Here is a 20163-nt window from a genome sequence, read left to right as displayed (position 1 = left end):
GCAGGCCTCGTCCGATGCTTATTCGTACGATGCGCTTCCGATTAAATTTTCCGATTCCGGAATTCATTTCCGATACGAACAATATTTAATATTTCCGATTCCGGAATTAATTTCCGTTTCGAACAAATATTTAATATTTCCGTTTCCGGAATTATTTTCCGATTCCGGTAATATTTCCGATTCTGACAATATTTCCGTTTCCGGCAATATTTCCGATTCTGGCAATATTTCCATTTCCGATAATATTTTCCGACACGTACCATGTTTCCGTTTCCGGCAACATCTACGACTTGGATAATATTTATATTTCCGATACGATCCATATTTCCGTTTCCGGCAATATCATCGTTTCCGGAGTATTCATTCCTTGCCTGTGACGATCTTAGCTCCCACTGAAACCAAGATCCGTCGGTTCCGAATATTCATAGATGGAGTATTTAATGCTATTAAATACTTGATCCGTTTACGTACTATTTGTGTGACCCTACGGGTTCAGTCAAGAGTAAGCTGTGAATTAATATCATTAATTCCACTTGAACTAAAGCGGCCTCTAGCTAGGCATTCAGCTCACTTGATCTCACTGAATTATTAACTTGTTAATTAATACTGAACCGCATTTATTAGACTTAACATAGAATGCATACTTGGACCAAGGGCATTATTTCCTTCAAAATACTGGGGGGAAAAGAGTCTGAAGAAGATTGCAGGGTTAGTGGGCACAGTGATCAAAGTGGATCAAGCCACACAACACAGGGATAAACTGTTGTTTGCAAAAGTTCTGGTGGAGGTTAGGATTGATCAGGAGTTTCCTGAACTGATACAGTTTCTGGATGAGAAGGGTGTGATCATTGATCAAAGAGTGGAGTATGACTGGCTGCCTATTTCTTGCTCAATCTGTAAGGGAATGGGGCACACCATGGAGAAGTGCCATAAGAGGGTCAACAAAGGGAAGAAGATATGGGCACCTAAAAGGGTACAACCCACCAACACAGTTACAGTGGTCCAACCAAAGATGCAGGAACCAGATGCTGATGGGTTTGTTCTTGCCACAAGATTTAATAAACACAGAAGCAGTCAACTGAAACCAATCCAAACTGGTAACTCTTTCTTGGCTTTAGATGATGATGATGATATTAGGGTAGAAGATGATATGGAGAGTCCATTGGGTCAGGGGGTGACATCCCCTTCTCCCAATGGATAGCATTCTGTGTTGGAATGTTAGAGGGCTGAATAGGAAGGATAAGCAAAATGAAGTGAGAAGGTTTATTGCCTCTCATAATGTCAAACTTTTCAGCCTTCTTGAAACTAGGGTGAAAGCCCCTAGAATGGGGGATTTGTACTTGAATGTTTGCCCCAATTGGTGTTTTTCTACTAATCTTTGTTGCCATAAAAATGGTAGAATAGTTATTGCTTGGGACCCTGATTCTTTCACTGTGGATATAAAACTCATTGACACTCAGTTTATGCATTGTTATGTCACTCCTAGAGGAGCTGATGTTGGATTTTGGTGCACTTTTGTGTATGGTCTCCATGAGAGGGCCACCAGGGAGCCTTTGTGGCATTCCCTTAAAATAATTGCAGACTCATGTTCTGATGCTTGGATAGTGATGGGGGATTTCAACTCCATGATGGATCTAGATGATAGGATAGGATCCATAGTTAGACTTTCTGAAGTGCAGCCAATGAGGAACTGTATGCTCCATTGTAAGCTAACTGAAGTAAAAACAGTAGGGAGACTCTATACTTGGAACAACAAGCAAGATGGAGAGGATAGAGTTTTCTCTAGGATTGATAGGGTGTTGGCTAACTCAGAGTGGAATGATTTGTTTGATACTGCTGAGGCAAACTTCATGCCAGAAGGTCATTATGATCATAGTCCCATGCTTCTCAATTGCTATCAAAGAGAACCTCAAAAAAGACCCTTTCGTTTTTTCAATATGTGGACCACTTCCCCTAGGTTCAACACCATTGTTGAGGAGAACTGGAAAAAGTATTTGTATGGGTGTCCCATGTATAGGGTGATGCAGAAACTGAAGTGGATAAAAATGGACCTAAAAGTTTTGAATCAAGAGGGTTACAACAATGTTGAAGCTGAACAGATCAAAAGACACAAAGCTTTGCTTGAAGTGCAGAATCTTCTTCATTCTACTCCTAGTGATCAGGGGCTAGCTTCAAGGGAGAAAGTAGCATCAGATGAGTATAGAAGAGCTAGAGAGAACTACCTTTCTTACCTGCAGCAAACAGCAAAAGTGCAATGGCTTCAGAATGGTGATGAAAACACAAAAGCTTTCCACCAAAGTATTAGACAAAGGAGAAAACAAAACAGAATTTATGCCATTCATAATGGGGAAGGAAAATGGGTTCAAACTGATACAGAAGTTCAAATGGCTTTTGTGCAGTTTTACAAAAATCTTTTCTGTACCACTATGGAGAATAAAGCACCATTACTTGATGCAGTCATGGATATGGGACCTAGACTGAATGACACTCACAGAGGAAGATTAGTTTGTTCTGTTATAGTGGAGGACATTAAGAGGGTGTTAGATGCAATCCCTAGTTCTAAAGCTCCTGGGATGGATGGCTTTAACAGTCATTTCTTCAGAACTACTTGGGATACCATCAAAGGGGATATCCACAGTGCAATCAAAGATTTTTTTGAAACAGGAAAAATTCTAAAAGAAGTGAACATCACTTCTATCACTCTGGTGCCTAAGGTGAAAGTTCCCTCTTCAGTGGGGGATTTTAGACCCATAGCCTGCTGTTCTGTCATTTACGAGTGTATCTCTAAGCTTATGTGTGAGAAACTCAATTCAGTTCTTCCAGATATTATCTCCCACAACCAAGGAGCATTTGTAGCTGGGAGATCTATCCTTCACAATGTGCTTGTTTGTCAAGACATAGTGAAGATGTACAGAAATAGCCAGAAAGTTCCTTGTTGCATGATGAAACTTGATTTACAAAAGGCCTATGATACAGTGGAATGGAGCTTCTTAGAGGAAGCTATGGTCAATTTGGGTTTCCCCTCCCATTTCACCAAGCTTGTTATGACCTGTCTCACCACCACTCAATACTCAATATTGATCAATGGGGTGCCCACTGAGTTAATTCAGCCAACTAGAGGCCTGAGACAAGGGGACCCTCTCTCCCCTCTTCTGTTCACTCTCTGTATGGAATATTTTTCCAGAACTATGAAAGCAATTGGTCAACACCCTCAATTCAGATTTCACTCTAGATGCAAACTGCTAGCTTTGAATCATATGTGCTTTGCTGATGACCTCTTAATGTTCTGTAAGGGGGACCCCAAAGTGGTGAACATTATGTTGGAAGGTTTCAACTTGTTCTCTGAAACCACAGGGCTTAAGGTTAATGCTCACAAGTCCTCCATCTATTGTTGTGGTATAAATCAGGAGGATATGAACACTATTGGGCACCTTTCTGGTTTCAGATTTGGGTCTCTCCCTTTCAAGTATTTAGGTGTCCCAATCAGTACTGGTAAGCTGAAAAGTAGTGACTGTGAAGCTTTGGTTGAAAAGACGACTCTCAGAATAAAAGTTTGGAGCTCTAGAAACATCTCTTTTGCTGGAAGAATTCAACTCATAAACTCAGTGCTCATGAGCATCTGTGTTTATTGGGCCCAAATGTTTGTTTTCCCCAAAGCTGTCTTGAGGAAAATAAATGCTATTTGCAGATCTTATTTGTGGCATGGTTCTTATGATGATTGCAGGCCTGGTTCTGTAGCTTGGGACAAACTTTGTTGGCCTAAAACACAGGGAGGGTTGGGTTTTAGGAATCTGCTTCTTTGGAACAGGGCTGCTATTGGAAAATTGGCTTGGGTTGTGGCTCAAAAACAGGATAACTTATGGGTAAGAAGGATCTATGCAGTTTATGTGAAGAGAAAGAACTGGTCTGATTTCACCCCCACTTCTACAGCAAGCTGGGTGGTGAAGTATATCTGTCATGTCAAAAAATGGTGCAATGACAAATTCAGTGAGCAATGGCTTTTTGATACTGCCTATACCATCAGAGGTATGTACACCAGAATGATTGAGGGGGGTATGAAGGTCCAATGGTCTCATTATATTTGGAACAGGTTAACTGTCCCTAAACACAGGTTCATCCTGTGGTTAGCTATCCAAGGCAAACTGAAAACAAAGGATAGACTGCATCAATATGGAATAGGAACTGATGATTTGTGTTCCATCTGTGGTAGAGAAACTGAGTCAAGCATTCATCTGTTCTTTGATTGCTGTTTTAGTGATGACTGTAAGAAGGCTGTGTTCACTTGGGTTGGCATTCCTGGTGGGGATCTAGGCCTGTTCCCCCTTCTCAGAAAGGCTGAAAGATACACTAAGGGTGATTTTAGAAGGAAAGTAATGTACACAGTGATTGCTGGTCTTGTGTACCATGTTTGGAAGGCTAGGAATGAAAGTGTGTGGCTGTTGAAGACCCCCACTGTGAATCAAGTGGTCAAGAATGTGCAGACTGATGTTAGAGGCAGAATTCAGAACATCATGGGTAGGAAAGTGAGTTCCAGAGATAGGGATTGGTTTTCTTCACTCTAGTTTGGGTGTTGTTTAGGCTTTTTAGCTAAGTGTTCTTAGCTTCTGTTTTCTTAGTGTAGTTGTTGGGCTATCACTTTGAGTTGTAAATTGGTGGTTGGTAATTAATAAAATCTGTTACTTGCTTGCCAAAAAAAAAAAAAAAAAAAAAAAACGCCCAAAAACTCATACTTCGAGGCCTGCTTTTGCAATTCTGTTCTCATGAGTTGATCTTAGAAAATCGTTTTCAATCATATTAGGGTCTAGAAAAATTGAAATTTCAACAATTTTCGAGTTTACGGCTGCTTTCTGTGATCTATCCAATAATCCAAAAACATTCGAAAAAATAATGAAAAATATAGGAAAATTCGACAGCAACAAAAACATATAAATCATGTTAAAAAGTACTTTAATACATAAGGCTCATGATACCACTGTAGGGGAATACAGTTAAACATATAACATGTGCGGAACATCCCCAAAGCCAGGAAACATGTATAAAGCACAGATTAAGCGTACTTACATTCGAAGCGTGTTTTCCCGAGTTTAGTATCAACGAACACGAACAAAGAGCTCCAATTTTCGTTCCTCTATTTGGTTCACCGACACGTTCAGATCCGTCTTGATGATTCGTAGCTTAGACAATATTCAAGAGTGTTTGCTTTTTCGGGAAGAACAATTTTGAGTAGAGAGCAAAACTGAAACAACATAATTTCAGAATTAAGTTTTGGGTTGTGGAAAAAATGATTAGTGTATAGAATATAACCCTAGAGTTATATTAGTAACCGGCCAAGACACAAGGCCTTGACCGGCCACACACACAAACACACCGCAAGCCACATGCGCGCAACCCATTGCAGGCCGAAGCCCACAGCGCACGAGCAACAGCGATGGGTCGTAGGCCTCGCTTGCTTGCTCGCTACTTGTTGCTGTCCTATTGTGCGAGCACACTTGTGCCGCGGGCTGGCTTGCTTGCTGCGCGAGCTCGCTGGCTCGTTGGGCCTTGCGCGCATTGGCGCTTGGCTCGACGGGCCGGCAGCTCCTTTGCGGCTCGTATTCCCGACGAAGGCCTTACAGCTATTTTTTATCGTATCATACACGACGAATCACCGTCGTACGATACGATTATTCGTTTCGCCCACCTTACGAATATTCACGATACGATATACGATCCCCATGCAAGGTCGTATCGTATATTATGTTTTTCCGAACTAATTCCCGAAAAGCTATTAAATGAATTTCCGATTCATTTAATCCGGTGATCTGTTACATGTCATTGGTGTGACCTTATAGGTTCAGTCAAGAGTAAGTTGTGAGCCTAATATAGATTAGAACTCACTGATCGGAAGTATTGCTCCAGCTAGCTGTTCCGATCACTTGATCTCACTGAATTAATTGTTCGTAATTAATCTGAATCTTGGTATTAGACTTAATGCACCTAGGGTGAAGGACACATTTCCTTAAAAATATTGTTCCTCTTTATATGTTATAGTTACTCTACAATTATTATAGTTTCTGTTTATAAGTTATAGTACTCTACAGTTAATATAGTTCATGTTTATAAATTATAGTTACTCTACTGTAAATATAGTTCCTCTTTATATGTTATAGTTACTTTACTGTAAATATAGTTTCTCTTTATATGTTATAGCTACTCTATAGTTAATATAGTTCATGTTTATAAGTTATAGTTACTCTACTGTAAATATTGTTCCTCTTTATATGTTATAGTTACTCTACTGTAAATATAGTTCCTCTTATATGTTATAGTTATTCTATAGTTAATATAGTTCCTGTTTATAATTACTCTGTACTATAACATTATAAAAATAACTATCTGAAAAAAGAGTTACTATATTGCATGTAACAGTAACTATGTTCATATATTAATAATTCGGATATTTCATGAAATGCCCTCGAGTTTTTCCATAATTCACCAAACGCCCATCAAGTTTCAATAATTCATAAAATACCCCTCACAATTCGTACAAATACCCAACATACCCTTACTAATAACGGACCGTTAGTCTGCCCTTAGCCAAGTTTTCTATTCACCCAAATGCCCCTATTCTGAAACTTATTTCACCAAATGCCCCTATTGTGAAACTTATTTCACCAAATGCCCCAAAATTAAGTATAGCTATTTTGATGTTTCAGCGACTAGTTTTTGTGTTTGAAAGGTAGCTATTGGTCACGGTTGACTATAAAAGCCCCTTTGCTGAATGGTTCTTGTAAGTTAGATGTTATTTTGATTTGCTTTGCTAATTTCATAAGATTTTTGTCATGAGTTTTCTTTCAAAATCATCATCCAAACCCAATGAGTCCACATATACTAGAGTACCTACCAATTTTTGTCATTGTGGTAGGAAATTTGTCATTCGAAGCTTTGATACAACACTCAATCCACAAAGGTTGTACTACAAGTGTGATCCTTGAAACAATCTAAGATGGTGAAAGGGAGTAGTTGAGCAAAAAAACAAGGGGCAACAACACGAAGGACAATGCGGGGGAAGCTTAGGCGAAGGAGAAAGTATTGAAAACAGGCGAAACAGTAAGATGCAAGAAGAATTGAAGCAAATGAAGAAGAAGCTAAAACAACAACAAAAAGTAGTCAAAGTTGTAATACAAATGGGGATATTGATGTTTGTAATTTTACTGTTTGTAATCATGAAGTAAACACAAGTAATGAGAAACAAATTCACATTTCATAAATAATTGATGTTGCATAATCTGCACAAAATACCAAACTGGGAAGCATTTCTGTTTTTAGCTTCACTTACAAAACATCTTTGCACCAACTACATTTAATGTTATTTTCTACTCAATGAATATGTGCAAGATCAAAACAGATGTGCAAAAAACTACCCCAAAAAGCATTAACAGCTATCCAGAAGAGCTTGTGGAACACCACTTCAACCTCCATTCCTACCACAATAACAAAATTTGTTAGGTACCCTAATATATGTGGACTCATTGGGTGTGGAAGATGATTTTGAAAAAAAACTCATGACACAAATCTTATGAAATTAGCAAAGTAAAGTAAAATAACATCTAAAATACAAGAACCATTCAGCAAAGGGGTTTTTATAGCCAACCATGACCAAGAACCACTTTTCAAACACAAAAACTAGCTGTCGGAACATCAGAATAGCTATATTTAAATTTGGGGCATTTGGTAAAATAAGTTTCCTACTAGGGGCATTTGGTGAAATAAGTTTCAGAATAGGGGCATTTGGGTGAATTGGAAACTTGGCTAACGGCGGACTAGCGGCCCGTTATTAGTAAGGGTATGTTGGGTATTTGTACGAATTGTGAGGTGTATTTTATGAATTATTGAAACTTGATGGGCGTTTGGTGAATTATGGCAAAACTCGAGGGCATTTCATGAAATTTCCGATTAATAATTATAATATTAAAACATTTGTACACCATTATAGTAACTATATTACATAATAAGATAACTATATCAACGTAACAGTTACTGTATACTTATTAAGAGATAGTATATCATACCTTATTCGATAAAATGATCTGCAACCATAATTTGCTGAGATATTCTTTCATCTTCAACGTCGTATAAATTTCGATGATTCTCTAAATTTTCTAAAAAATAAAATTACGCAATCAATATAATAGTTACTATGATTCTTTGTAGTTACTAGGATTAGAATATTACCTTCGTAATTATACAATTCTTCTTCTATCGCGCGATATAAATCGATATTCAAATCGATTAAATCGTCCTTCATTGTTGAAGGTTGAAGAGTGAGAGAAGCTGCTGGAGGAGAGAGAGAGAGAGAGTTTAGGATTTGGTTCAAAAATGAACGCGCGTTTTCTGTTATTTTAATCACATGAAATCAACCGAAATTACCTAATCAGCGATATGAAATTACCCAATTATCCCGGTCCACGCTAATTTTATGGTGGACCGGATCCATGCAAGTTCAATTGTTACATAGTAAAATATTTAGGTGACGTATTAAATAAAAAATTAGCTAAATGTGATTGTCAAAGATTTTTAACTTGTTTTGATTGAGAATGGTTGAACTAATGATTTTTCTAAACACTCACATCCTCCGAACTAATACTAGCCTCCTCATGCCACTCTTTCTTGACTAAGCCTTTTCACTTTTACAATCTTAAAGAAAAAAAAAAACCTTACCCTTTTTCCCACCTTTTTTGTTTTTCTTTCATTAAACAAATAGACCCTACTTGACATATTTTATTTATTTCATATAAAAATCAAAAGTACAAAATATAAAATATAAAATATAAAAATAGGGTGCCTCCAAAATTTGTTTCATAGTGGACTATAGTACAATAGCTCACCACATGTCTTAAACCCTTAGTTTGTAACATCCCCAAATTCCCAAAGTTACAGTCCAATATAAATATACCCTCCATTCACTCCTAATTAACTCACCCATTTCTCAAATATTTCAAATATTTTTCATTTTCTCTCTCTAACATTCCAAATCTTTTCCTTGTAATTGCATGGCAATCAGCTTGTTAACCCATGTGGTATCCGACCTCTGTTTGGGAAAACCAGCACTAAAATCACTTTCTCTCTCCTCAAACACCACAATTGCTGATGCTCTGTCCGCCATTAAAGCTTCTGAAGATAACTTCATTAGCATATGGTGTTGTGACCACCAAAACAAGATTAGCACCACTAATCCTAGGAAATTAGGGGGTGATGATCTGAATTATAATCATAATTATAATTATAATGTTAATTATGATTATGGTTCTTCATGTAAATGTGTTGGGAAGATTTGTATGGTAGATATTATATGTTTTTTATGCAAAGAGGAGAACTTGGAATCTCCTACATCTGCTCTGCTTTCCCCTGTTTCTGCCATTTTGGCGCATGATTCTGGCTTTATCAAACACGTGGATCCTTCCACTAGGTATGATTTTACATTTTAATTTTTGTTTTGTAAATTTTGTCTAAGTTTGGCTTCAATCTTGATGTATTTTTATTGAATTTTAGTGTAAATGAGCCATAACCTCAGTACAGATGGGAAAACAGGGATTCGAACATGTAACACATTTCGTAAGATATATATCCATACAGGATTTTTTTAGTTTAAATTGATCGCTAGTTATACTTTATTTTAAGAATATTGGTTTTGGATTCAGAAAGTAGGCATATATCTTGAAGTTAACGAAACGAAACCAAGTATTTGTCTGTATTAGAGTTAAGTAAACCCGAGGGCTATATATATTTTTTTCATTTGTTTGTTCTAGTGTAAGATGTATGCTTAGAATTAGGTGTACTCCAGACTAATTTTTCTCATTTGATCGACACATGTTGTAGTGCGTGTCTATACTTCACTTGAGCTCGTTTATAAATATGCTTGATTTGATTAAGTTGTTTTGGCTATAATTAGCAAAGTTTTAACATTTTGTTAGTATTATTGCCACAAATTTCCGTTTCTATTTCGGGGAACAATTTGTACGGAATACTTAAGTACGTAGTATTTCATTTTCTAAGAATTTGACGTACTCCGTATATGTGAATGGTCCCTAAACTACATCTTTCTTGCATTTATAACGCCTAAATTTATGAGAGATAGTGTTTACTTGAATTTGAGCCACCCTTAAAAGTTGGTTTTCTTATACATAATCAATCATCATCAGGATACTCTTTCCTGGAATTCTAAATTGGAAAGGGTAAAGTTATACCTTCCCCAAATAGAATTTGAGAAAATAATTTTTTTTAAATTGGCATTCGACTTTGGTGCGTAATAATGCGTTACGCGTACTTCTTTAGTAAGATTTTACGTGATTGGTTACGTTGTGCTATATTACTAGGCTAAATATTATTATTTTTTTTAAGAAAATTAAAAATAATGACATTCAATATGTGTGTGTTACCTTCCCAGCTAGTCCCTAATTAATCTAACCAAAGTAAATTAATTAATTAAAACAATAATAAATCGTTAAATACATTGTAAGTTTATACTGTAAGCTGGTTAAATACAACAACTTGACATTAATCAATAGTAAATGTATTTTGGGCATGAAACGCATGGTCAAACTAATTTAATTCATCATTTGAGTAAAGTTATTGTAACATAACCTACAAGCTAGTGAAACTAGATAAATGTTATTATTTTTTGAGGAAGATAAATGTCATTTCATATAGGTTGTGTTTTAATTTTATTTTATTATAAGGTAATTAAGTAGTAGGCGTAAAAAATCAAAACTCCATTTAGTTTACGCTTAGTTTTAGGAAAGGTGTTGTAGAATAGTGTATGATAACGTCAGTTTTCATGTCGGTCTGATTAAAATTTAATAATTAAGAGTTAATAAGATATTGTAATTGGCTAATTGGTGATAGACGATGTGTTTCGATTAGCTGTGTAAACGTAAACGAGTGTAGAGACTAGAGGGTACTCCATGTACACATTTGTATATACGGAGTATCTAAATTGTACGTTATGGACTCTTTTGGATTCATATTATTCAATGAAAATCTACTAGTGGTCCATAGATTCATATATTGTATACAATTTCAATTGTACCATCGCACTCATGTGAGATTGACAGATTTGAAAAATATAATTTGTAGTTTAACCTTTTAAAGTTGGTAAAATGTTGAAGCTAATTGTCGAAAATTTCGGATTATTATTTGACATTACCGGCCGGGTTAATATGGCGGAGCTGAGAGCCGACTAAAAGCACGTTGTCGTACTATATTGCTACTACTCCGTATAATTTAGAAAAGACATGTGCTTATAGTCCTTATAGATGTACTTAATAGTTAATACCCAAGAAGTAGTAGTTAATATAGTTATTGAGAAATTAAGATCGAGGATATAGAAGTGATCAAGCGTACGTGATTAGATTCAACAAGAGAGGAAAACAAGTGACCCAAACTTAAATCTCTCCACATGCAGCTTATTAGGTGTTGTTTGTGATTATTGGGGGTGTTGATTGAGTCCGTGCCTTTTACGGAGCATCTGAATTTATTTATGAAGCGGGTGCATGGATGAGATCTTGTTCCACGGCCACTACCGCTTTATATTATGCTTAGGTTTAAATTAATACTATTTACTTAAAGCCCAAAGGGTGTTTTTGTTGATTGAACTAAAATCTGCTCTTAATTATTTGCTGTTTTTGTCGCCTCAAATTTATAGTACACAATATAATGACTACGTTTTTTTTTTGGTGCTTTGGGTTTTGACTCGAATTATTAAAGAATGTTTTAAAAACTGCTCAATGTAACATTTATTTTTGAAACCAGGCTCCATGTAACAAGAGAACTAGCATGTAACTTAATATGAATTATGAAGTACTCCGTACTTTGGATTGTAATTTGTAAGATATGGAGTTTCTGATAAAAAAAATCTTGTAAATTTTGGTAAACAAGGCGAAACGAAATTTGATTCATGATCCCATATCCTGCATAGTCTGTGTAATGTTTCATCACGCGTACATGCATGGCTGCTTATGTACTGATTTGTTTGTAGCAGAAGCTAGCTTGTTGGTTGCCCATTTGTAATTGTTTCCCAATTTGGTTTGTTCAGCTTATTGGAAGCAATTGATCTGATCTTGGAAGGTGCACAAAACTTAGTGGTGCCCATACAAAACACAGCTAGCTCATATTGTAGAAGAAAGCAGCAGAAGGTCAAAGGACCAACAATCCACAACGGTCGTGAGTACTGTTGGTTGACCCAGGAAGACGTGATCCAATTCATCCTAAGCCGAATCGGGTTGTTTACCCCGATCCCAGGCATGTCAGTGGAGGAACTTGGAATCATTCAAACCAACATTCTCGCTGTGGATTACCATGCCCCAGCCGTGAGTGCGCTTGAGGCAATTTCACAATCGTTAGTTGAGCAATCCTCTGTTGGGGTGGTGGATGAAGACGGGGTCCTTGTCGGGGAAATTTCCCCATTTACCCTCTCTTCCTGTGATGAGACCGTTGCAGCAGCACTAATGACCCTCTCTTCAGGAGACCTTATGTCCTACATTGACTGGGGTGGCCCACCTGAGGATATTGTAAGTGTGATGAAGGAGGGATTGAAGGAGAAGAAACTAGAAGGGTTATTAGAATTGTTGGGTGATGAGTACTCGTCATTGTCATTGTCATTGTCATCGTCATATTCTTCTTCTTCTTCTTCCTCATCAGATGACGAGTCAGTGTCCTCTACCACGTCTTCCACCACTTCCTCGAGACTTACACGGTATAATAGGTCATGGAGCTACTCGGCTAGGATAGTTAGGAAGGCAGAAGCAATAGTTTGTCACCCGAAAAGCTCATTGGTTGCGGTGATGATTCAAGCTATTTCACATAGGGTCAACTACGTTTGGGTCATGGAGGATGATTGTACTCTTGCTGGAATTGTCACATTTCGTGACATGCTTGAGGTTTTCCGAGAGTATTTAGCATCAATGGTCGAGGAATGGGGTGCTTGATTAGCTACAACAATAATTAAGATGAATAAGGAACACCCGCTTCTGTACCTGTACGTGCCTCGTACACCAGACCCATCGATCAAAGCTAGTTGGTTTTGATACCAATCTTGAGTAGAGAGGCCTTAGTAACATTAGCTAATGTTCAAGAGTTAGAATTTCGAATTATTTTTGGCTTTTTCATTTGGACATGGGGTATATACTTGTGGTAATTAAAAACTTTTTTCCTTTCTTAGAAGAGTTTAGTAGTTGTGTTGTCACGTACAATTGTCAATTAAGGATAGTGCGTCTGATATTTCTTTCTTAATTAATTGTGTTTATCTCCTTAATAAATTTATTATGTATGCACTTTATTCCTTTTCAAATGAGTTGCTTTACTAAAATAGTTACATTTCACTATAAGAATTTGTATATTTAATGACAACCTAATAACGACGGGTCAAAATTCCGTCGCAAAAGCCTTTTGTAACAGGGCTAACAACCAAACAAATACGGGAACAACCGTCGCAAATGTCTTTTACGACGGCTTAACAAAGGAGTTTTCTATTAATAACGGCTTCCTTTTATGACGGGTTCCCGACAAGAAATTCTTTCATTAATCAACGATATATTATTGGTTTTTAACGATGGGATTTTCCGTCGTTAATGATACAATTCCATGTAGTGTTTGCTTTTTCATGCTCATCCTCGACTATTAATTGAGACGACTCATATAATGTTCATATTTAATTAATTTGATCAACTCCGATCTGTTCTCGGAAAGAAAAGTGTAACCGTTATAATGAAACGTGAACGGAGTATAAATTAAAGATGATTGCTTTTCCAATAAACAATTAAACAATGAACCATTGAATATTTAGCGCTGAGGTTGTTCTTTCGTATATCAGATATGTATGGCTACACACATATCAACTAAAAGACAAATAGCTAAAAGACAAAAAAAGAAGTATCATTCATGTAAAAAAAAAAGTACCATTCTGTAAACAAAAAAAGTATCATTTTTGTTTAAAAAAGTACCATTTAATTTCTTTTTCGTCCTTTTTCCTATTTTTTCTTTTGCTATGATACATATTTACAAGCACATATCTGATATCCGAAAATACTTCCTCATTTAGCGCTTTCGTTTTCCTTGAGAAACAGTTAGTTAGAACACAAAATGATGTCAAAAGGACACATAGGTACAACTTAGAGGATTCCATCTTTGATTTCTAGCATATGCTTACTATGATCCGATAGCTTATCCACATCCATGTTGTCGATCGTTTTCATCTTAATTGTATACATCAGGGTTGTTACACTGGTACAATCATGAAAACTACTAAGTTCAACCTAGACATGTTCAATATGCATATCATAAGCGTACTCCTTCTCAAGTCTCAACATCGCGGTTACTTATAAAGGGATGTTTCCGATATTAACTTTACAACACATTTTCGAGTGGCATGATAAATATGAAATAGTTTGTGTCACCGTTATGAACTCATACTTCACCCGTTTCAGAATAACTGACAAGTCAACCTTTGCATCATTGCATGCATTGTCAATGCACTTGCTGACCATTAATAAATGTTAATAGATATTAATAAGTAGTAATTAAGAAAGTAAAAAATGTCCGTTATTCTAAAACGGAGGGTGTTACCTTTATGTCGTCAGTCGTCACATCTATTACGAACTTGAATGACCATGTTTTAATTATTCTCACAAACAATTTGGTTCCTTTTGATCCTTTAGGTGTTTAGATCATACTTCTTTCTACATTATATGCCATTGCTTTAGACCTTTAGTCATATTCACATCCTATGTTCGATCGCCCTACAAAAAAAAAAAACCCATTCCTCGGAGTACAAGATTTTATTCTGGTTTTAACTGTTAACGAATGTTTGTGTGTATAAAATTCTATACTTCCTACATTCTCTCTAGTAATCTAGTAAACGTCACAAACACAAATATAACCCATTTCCTACATTCTCTCTCGCCTAAATACTAATTTGGACGTCGGAGGCTCCTTAATTTGGGGTTAACCCCACAGCCAACAGTTCATCTTACAAGACCGTACATATGACTCGAAGTCAGAAGTCGTAGCAAGGTCGGGACACTCATGCCATCACTAAGGAAACCTCAAAGAAAGAAATAGTTTATGTAATTATATGAATAATAACAATAGTTAAACTCAAGTCTTAATCAATCTTTCTTAATTAATCTATCTTTGTTGGCCGTTATTTTATGATCGGGGGGTGCTTTGAGAGATTGGAGGAGCCAGAACACTGTTTTGAAAGGGAATTATCGAAGTTGTCACTTTTTGCACTTTTTTGTATTTTTATTAAATTGATAATGACTTGGCACCAACTTTATACCAAATTTTTTTGTAAAAAAATGGTATATAGGGATTATATGGCAGGTGGAATTTTGTTGAGAAACTACTATAAATAAATTAGCTCAGTTTTTTTTTCTTTTAAAATTAGGTCAGACGTGATTTTCTGTTGATTTGGAATCTTATAAAAATTATATTCTTGATCATCCAATTTCGAAGGCTACGCATAAATGATGCAACATGAACTTTCGTTACATATTTTATGAATGGAAATTGATATTATTGTCTACTTGTACCATATTTTTTATGTGTGTATCTCACAAGGCAATATAAATTATAAATAGAGATGAGAGATTTGAATCTGATATCTATTGTACCGCAATTTAGAACGTGGGCCATGGTGCACAATGAGGATGGTGCACCTTAAGAACACTAGTATATATTTAAAAGAACGTCTGGTTACATGAAAAGAACATGGATATTTTTTATTTTATCTTTTTGATAAATAGTGAAATAATATGTTATTTTTTATAACAAAAAAGTGAAACATTATATCGCATGTTCTTTTGTAATAGTGTTTCCACGGATTGCTATCGTACACATGACATCAGTCTTAACCACTAGACCAAGATATGATTAGTATTTGGATCAACTCTAAATGTTATGTATAAGAAAGTTGTTTCAAACACTAGTAGAAAAAATGTCATTTGCAACTCATCAATTGCAACTCACGCAAGTCATATGGGTTGCAAAATGGGTTTGGTCAACGCGGGTCAATTATTAAATGAACTATTCGCAGCGAATTCATTGACCCGGAGTTGCAAAAAATCAATTTTTTTTAAAAAATGGATAATTCGCAGCGCCTGGACACACTACAAGCTGCAATTAGGCGAATAATTTGCATCTCCCGCCCTCGTCGATTGCTGCAATTTTAAAAAATTGCAACTTTGGCCATATGAGATTGTTGCAATTAGTTGAAACATTCACTCAACCCTACAATTAGGTTGTACGCACATCAATTCAATCACCTTCAATTCTCACGGCACCCAATTACCCAGATCTAGATCGAATTAAAAAAAAAAACCCAGAAAAACTCCTTCTTCATCTTTGGTTTTGCGATTTCCATAGTCAATTTCTTCCCCCTTCTACACAAATCTTACCCCCATTAACTCCGTTCTTCATCTTGGTCTGGTCCTTCGCCGCGCGGCCACCGGAAAAATTTATTGCTCTCTCCTCCGCGAACCTTGTTGCAGAAAAGGGGAGGGAGGAAGATGGATTTATAATACGAAATTAAGGTACGAAATTGAGGTACGAAATTGAGGTCTCCCTGCAAATTGAGGTACGAAATTGAGGTCTCCCTGCAAATTGAGGTCTCCCTGCAAAAATACGAAATTGAGGTACGAAATTGAGGTCTCCCTGCAAATAATCGAAATTGAGGTCTCCCTGCTCTCTCATCTTTGTTTAATTATGTCTTGCTTCAATTCCGGATCTTGCTGTTGCTGTTGCTGTTTATTTGGATTTCGATTGTGTTATGCTGTAGCAAATATTGTTGCTGTTGATTGTTGATTGGTAGGATTTCGATTCTGTTATGCAGTAGCAAATGATGAAAAATCGCAAAAATTCATGCCTATATCTGCTGTATGTATTGCTTTACATCAGTCTGAAAGAATAAAAATATAGAGTTGGCTGGTCATTCACATTCATATTCATGCCTATAATTTAACTATGGTGTAGATATTATATCTAAACAGAAGTGCTTGAGGTGTGCATATGACCCAAATGGCCTGCACAAACTGCAGATTGTTGTTGCTGTACAGATTGTTGTTGCTGTACAGTTTGTGTGTGCAGGGTGTTCTGGTTGTGTGTGCAGGGTTCCCTTGCTGCTTGCTGCATGGTTTGGGTCTGCTGCTGTGCAGTTTTGTGCTTCCTGGTCTACTGCTGTGCAGTTATTTGTGTTGTTGCCTGGTTGTTCTGTTGCCTGGTTGTTCAGTTGCCTGGTTCTGCTGGTGTTTGCAGTTCTTGGTGATTTTAGGGTTAGGTTTTCTCTTAGTTGTGGTTAAGAACTTTGAGCAACTCCGTAGATGTTTTAAGGAAGCAACTCTGTGGATGTTTTCAGGCTGCAACTTTGGGCATTGTCGTTTATTTCATGGGTTTTTTGGGTTAATTCTAGATTTTGTAGTTTGTGTAATTAACCCTCTATTTCCAATTTTGTTTTGTTTCATTTTACTATATTTCAAGTATTGCAATATGAGAATGATTTGATAAGGTTTTTGTTGTGGCCTGTGAATAAGATGCTCAGTTCCTCATCTCTGTATTTGTTCAATTAGTTGGAGCAAGTGTGTGGAACCACAATTTATTGTTTGACTTGTTTGCAGTAATATAATTATAAAATTAATCAATTTTGTATGTTTTTATTTTCAGGACCCCTTGCTGGTATTGCTAGTTTCTTGAACCAAATCATCCATTTGACCTATCAAGGCGTGAGTTCTTCCACTAGGTAAGCATAATCTCCCGACTGTCATTCTCCCCTTCCATTTTAATTTAATATAATTTTCTTATATGTGAGTCTCTAGATAATTTTTTAATAGCTTTTCTCGGTTTACAAATTGTTTCTTATTAGTTGTTTGTATTATTTATTTGCCGAGGTAGGTTCATATAAAACATGTAATTAGTTTAAAATGAATAATTAGGTTCATTAGTTCAAAAATGGGAGCGAGAATGTCTAATTTTAGCCTAAATATGTCCATAACGACCTAACAAGCCTAAAACGTGCATAACCATATTGGAATGAGTCTTAGAAAGTTTAAACATAGCATATAAAACATGTAATTAGTTTAAAATGAGTCATTAGGTTCATTAGTTCAAAAATGGGAGCGAAAATGCCTCAATTTGCCTAAATATGTCCTTTAACGACCCAACGAGCCTAAAACGTGCGTAACTTGATTGGAATTAGTCTTAGAAAGTTAAGACTAAGCATATAAAATATGTAATTATTTTAAAATGAGTCATTAGGTTCATTAGTTCAAAAATGGGAGCGAAAATGTCTCATTTTAGCCTAAATATGTCCATCACGACCTAACAAGCCTATAACGTGCATAACTTGATTGGAATGAGTCTTAGAAATTTTAAACAAAGCATATAAAACATGTAATTAGTTTTAAATGAGTCCTTAGGTTCATTAGTTAAAAAATGAGAGCGAAAATGTCTCATTTTAGCCTAAATATGTCCATAACGACCCAACAAGCCTAAAACGTGCATAACTTGATTGGAATGAGTTTTAAAAAGTTTAAACAAAGCATATTAAACATGTAATTAGTTTAAAATGAGTCCTTAGGTTCATTAGTTCAAAAATGGGAGCGAAAATGCCTCAATTTGCCTAAATATGTCCTTTAACGACCCAACGAGCCTAAAACGTGCATAACTTGATTGGAATGAGTCTTAGAAAGTTTAAACTAAGCATATAAAACATGTAATTAGTTTAAAATGAGTCCTTAGGTTCATTAGTTTAAAAATGGGAGCGAAAATGTCTCATTTTAGCATAAATATGTCCATAACGACCCAACAAGCCTATAACTTGCATAACTTGATTGGAATGAGTCTTAGAAATTTAAAACAAAGCATATAAAACATGTAATTAGTTTAAAATGAGTCCTTAAGTTCATTAGTTAAAAAATGAGAGCGAAAATGTCTCATTTTAGCCTAAATATGTCCATAACGACCCAACAAGCCTAAAACGTGCATAACTTGATTGGAATGAGTCTTAGAAAGTTTAAAAAAAGCATATTAACATGTAATTAGTTTAAAATGAGTCCTTAGGTTCATTAGTTCAAAAATGGGAGCGAAAATGCCTCAATTTGCCTAAATATGTCTTTAACGACCCAACGAGCCTAAAACGTGCATAACTTGATTGGAATGAGTCTTAGAAAGTTTAAACTAAGCATATAAAACATGTAATTAGTTTAAAATGAGTCCTTAGGTTCATTAGTTTAAAAATGGGAGCGAAAATGTCTCATTTTAGCCTAAATATGTCCATAACGACCCAACAAGCCTATAACGTGCATAACTTGATTGGAATGAGTCTTAGAAATTTTAAACAAAGCATATAAAACATGTAATTAGTTTTAAATGAGTCCTTAGGTTCATTAGTTAAAAAATGAGAGCGAAAATGTCTCATTTTAGCCTAAATATGTCCATAACGACCCAACAAGCCTAAAACGTGCATAACTTGATTGGAATGAGTCTTAGAAAGTTTAAACAAAGCATATTAAACATGTAAGTAGTTTAAAATGAGTCCTTAGGTTCATTAGTTCAAAAATGGGAGCGAAAATGACTCAATTTGCCTAAATATGTCCTTTAACGACCCAGTGAGACTAAAACGTGCATAACTTGATTGGAATGAGTCTTAGAAAGTTTAAACTAAGCATATAAAACATGTAGTTAGTTTAAAATGAGTCCTTAACAATGAGAGCGAAAATGTCTCATTTTAGCCTAAATATGTCCATAACGACCCAACAAGGCTATAACGTGCATAACTTGATTGGAATGAGTCTTAGAAATTTTAAACAAAGCATATAAAACATGTAATTAGTTTTAAATGAGTCCTTAGGTTCATTAGTTAAAAAATGAGAGCGAAAATGTCTCATTTTAGCCTAAATATGTCCATTACGACCCAACAAGCCTAAAACGTGCATAACTTGATTGGAATGAGTCTTAGAAATTTTAAACAAAGCATATAAAACATGTAATTACTTTAAAATGAGTCCTTAGGTTCATTAGTTCAAAAATGGGAGCGAAAATGTCTCATTTTAGCCTAAATATGTCCATAACGTCCCAAGAAGCCTAAAACGTGCATAACTTGATTGGAATGAGTCTTAGAAAGTTTAAACAAAG

General features: G+C 35.9%; 2 protein-coding genes across 2 annotated transcripts; both read left to right on the top strand.

Annotated features, from left to right (window-relative positions):
* Positions 1–1325: 1325 nt before the first annotated feature.
* On the top strand, positions 1326–2563 carry LOC130472009 (uncharacterized). The gene is made up of 2 exons (XM_056842413.1): positions 1326–2504; positions 2558–2563. Exons 1-2 carry the CDS (start codon positions 1326–1328, stop codon positions 2561–2563), a joined length of 1185 nt encoding a protein of 394 aa, XP_056698391.1.
* A 6340-nt stretch (positions 2564–8903) lies between these two features.
* LOC110797426 (CBS domain-containing protein CBSX5) lies at positions 8904–13315 on the top strand. Its single transcript, XM_022002545.2, has 2 exons — positions 8904–9448; positions 12074–13315. The coding sequence occupies exons 1-2, from the start codon at positions 9033–9035 to the stop codon at positions 12963–12965; spliced, it is 1308 nt and encodes a 435-aa protein (XP_021858237.2). The 5' UTR covers positions 8904–9032; the 3' UTR covers positions 12966–13315.
* Positions 13316–20163: the final 6848 nt, after the last annotated feature.

Source organism: Spinacia oleracea, chromosome 4 (assembly GCF_020520425.1).
Source record: "Spinacia oleracea cultivar Varoflay chromosome 4, BTI_SOV_V1, whole genome shotgun sequence".
NCBI classification, from domain to species: domain Eukaryota; kingdom Viridiplantae; phylum Streptophyta; class Magnoliopsida; order Caryophyllales; family Amaranthaceae; genus Spinacia; species Spinacia oleracea.
The sequence above is the reverse complement of the archived record's forward strand: the minus strand, read 5'-3'. Positions and strand labels throughout refer to the sequence as shown.

Bases quoted from the DNA above. Each gene is read 5' to 3' on its own strand.
- LOC130472009 (XM_056842413.1), top strand. From the start codon at position 1,326: ATGGGGGATTTGTACTTGAATGTTTGCCCCAATTGGTGTTTTTCTACT.
- LOC110797426 (XM_022002545.2), top strand. From the start codon at position 9,033: ATGGCAATCAGCTTGTTAACCCATGTGGTATCCGACCTCTGTTTGGGA. The intron at 9,449-12,073 runs GTATGATTTTAC...TGGTTTGTTCAG, and splicing joins CACGTGGATCCTTCCACTAG to CTTATTGGAAGCAATTGATC.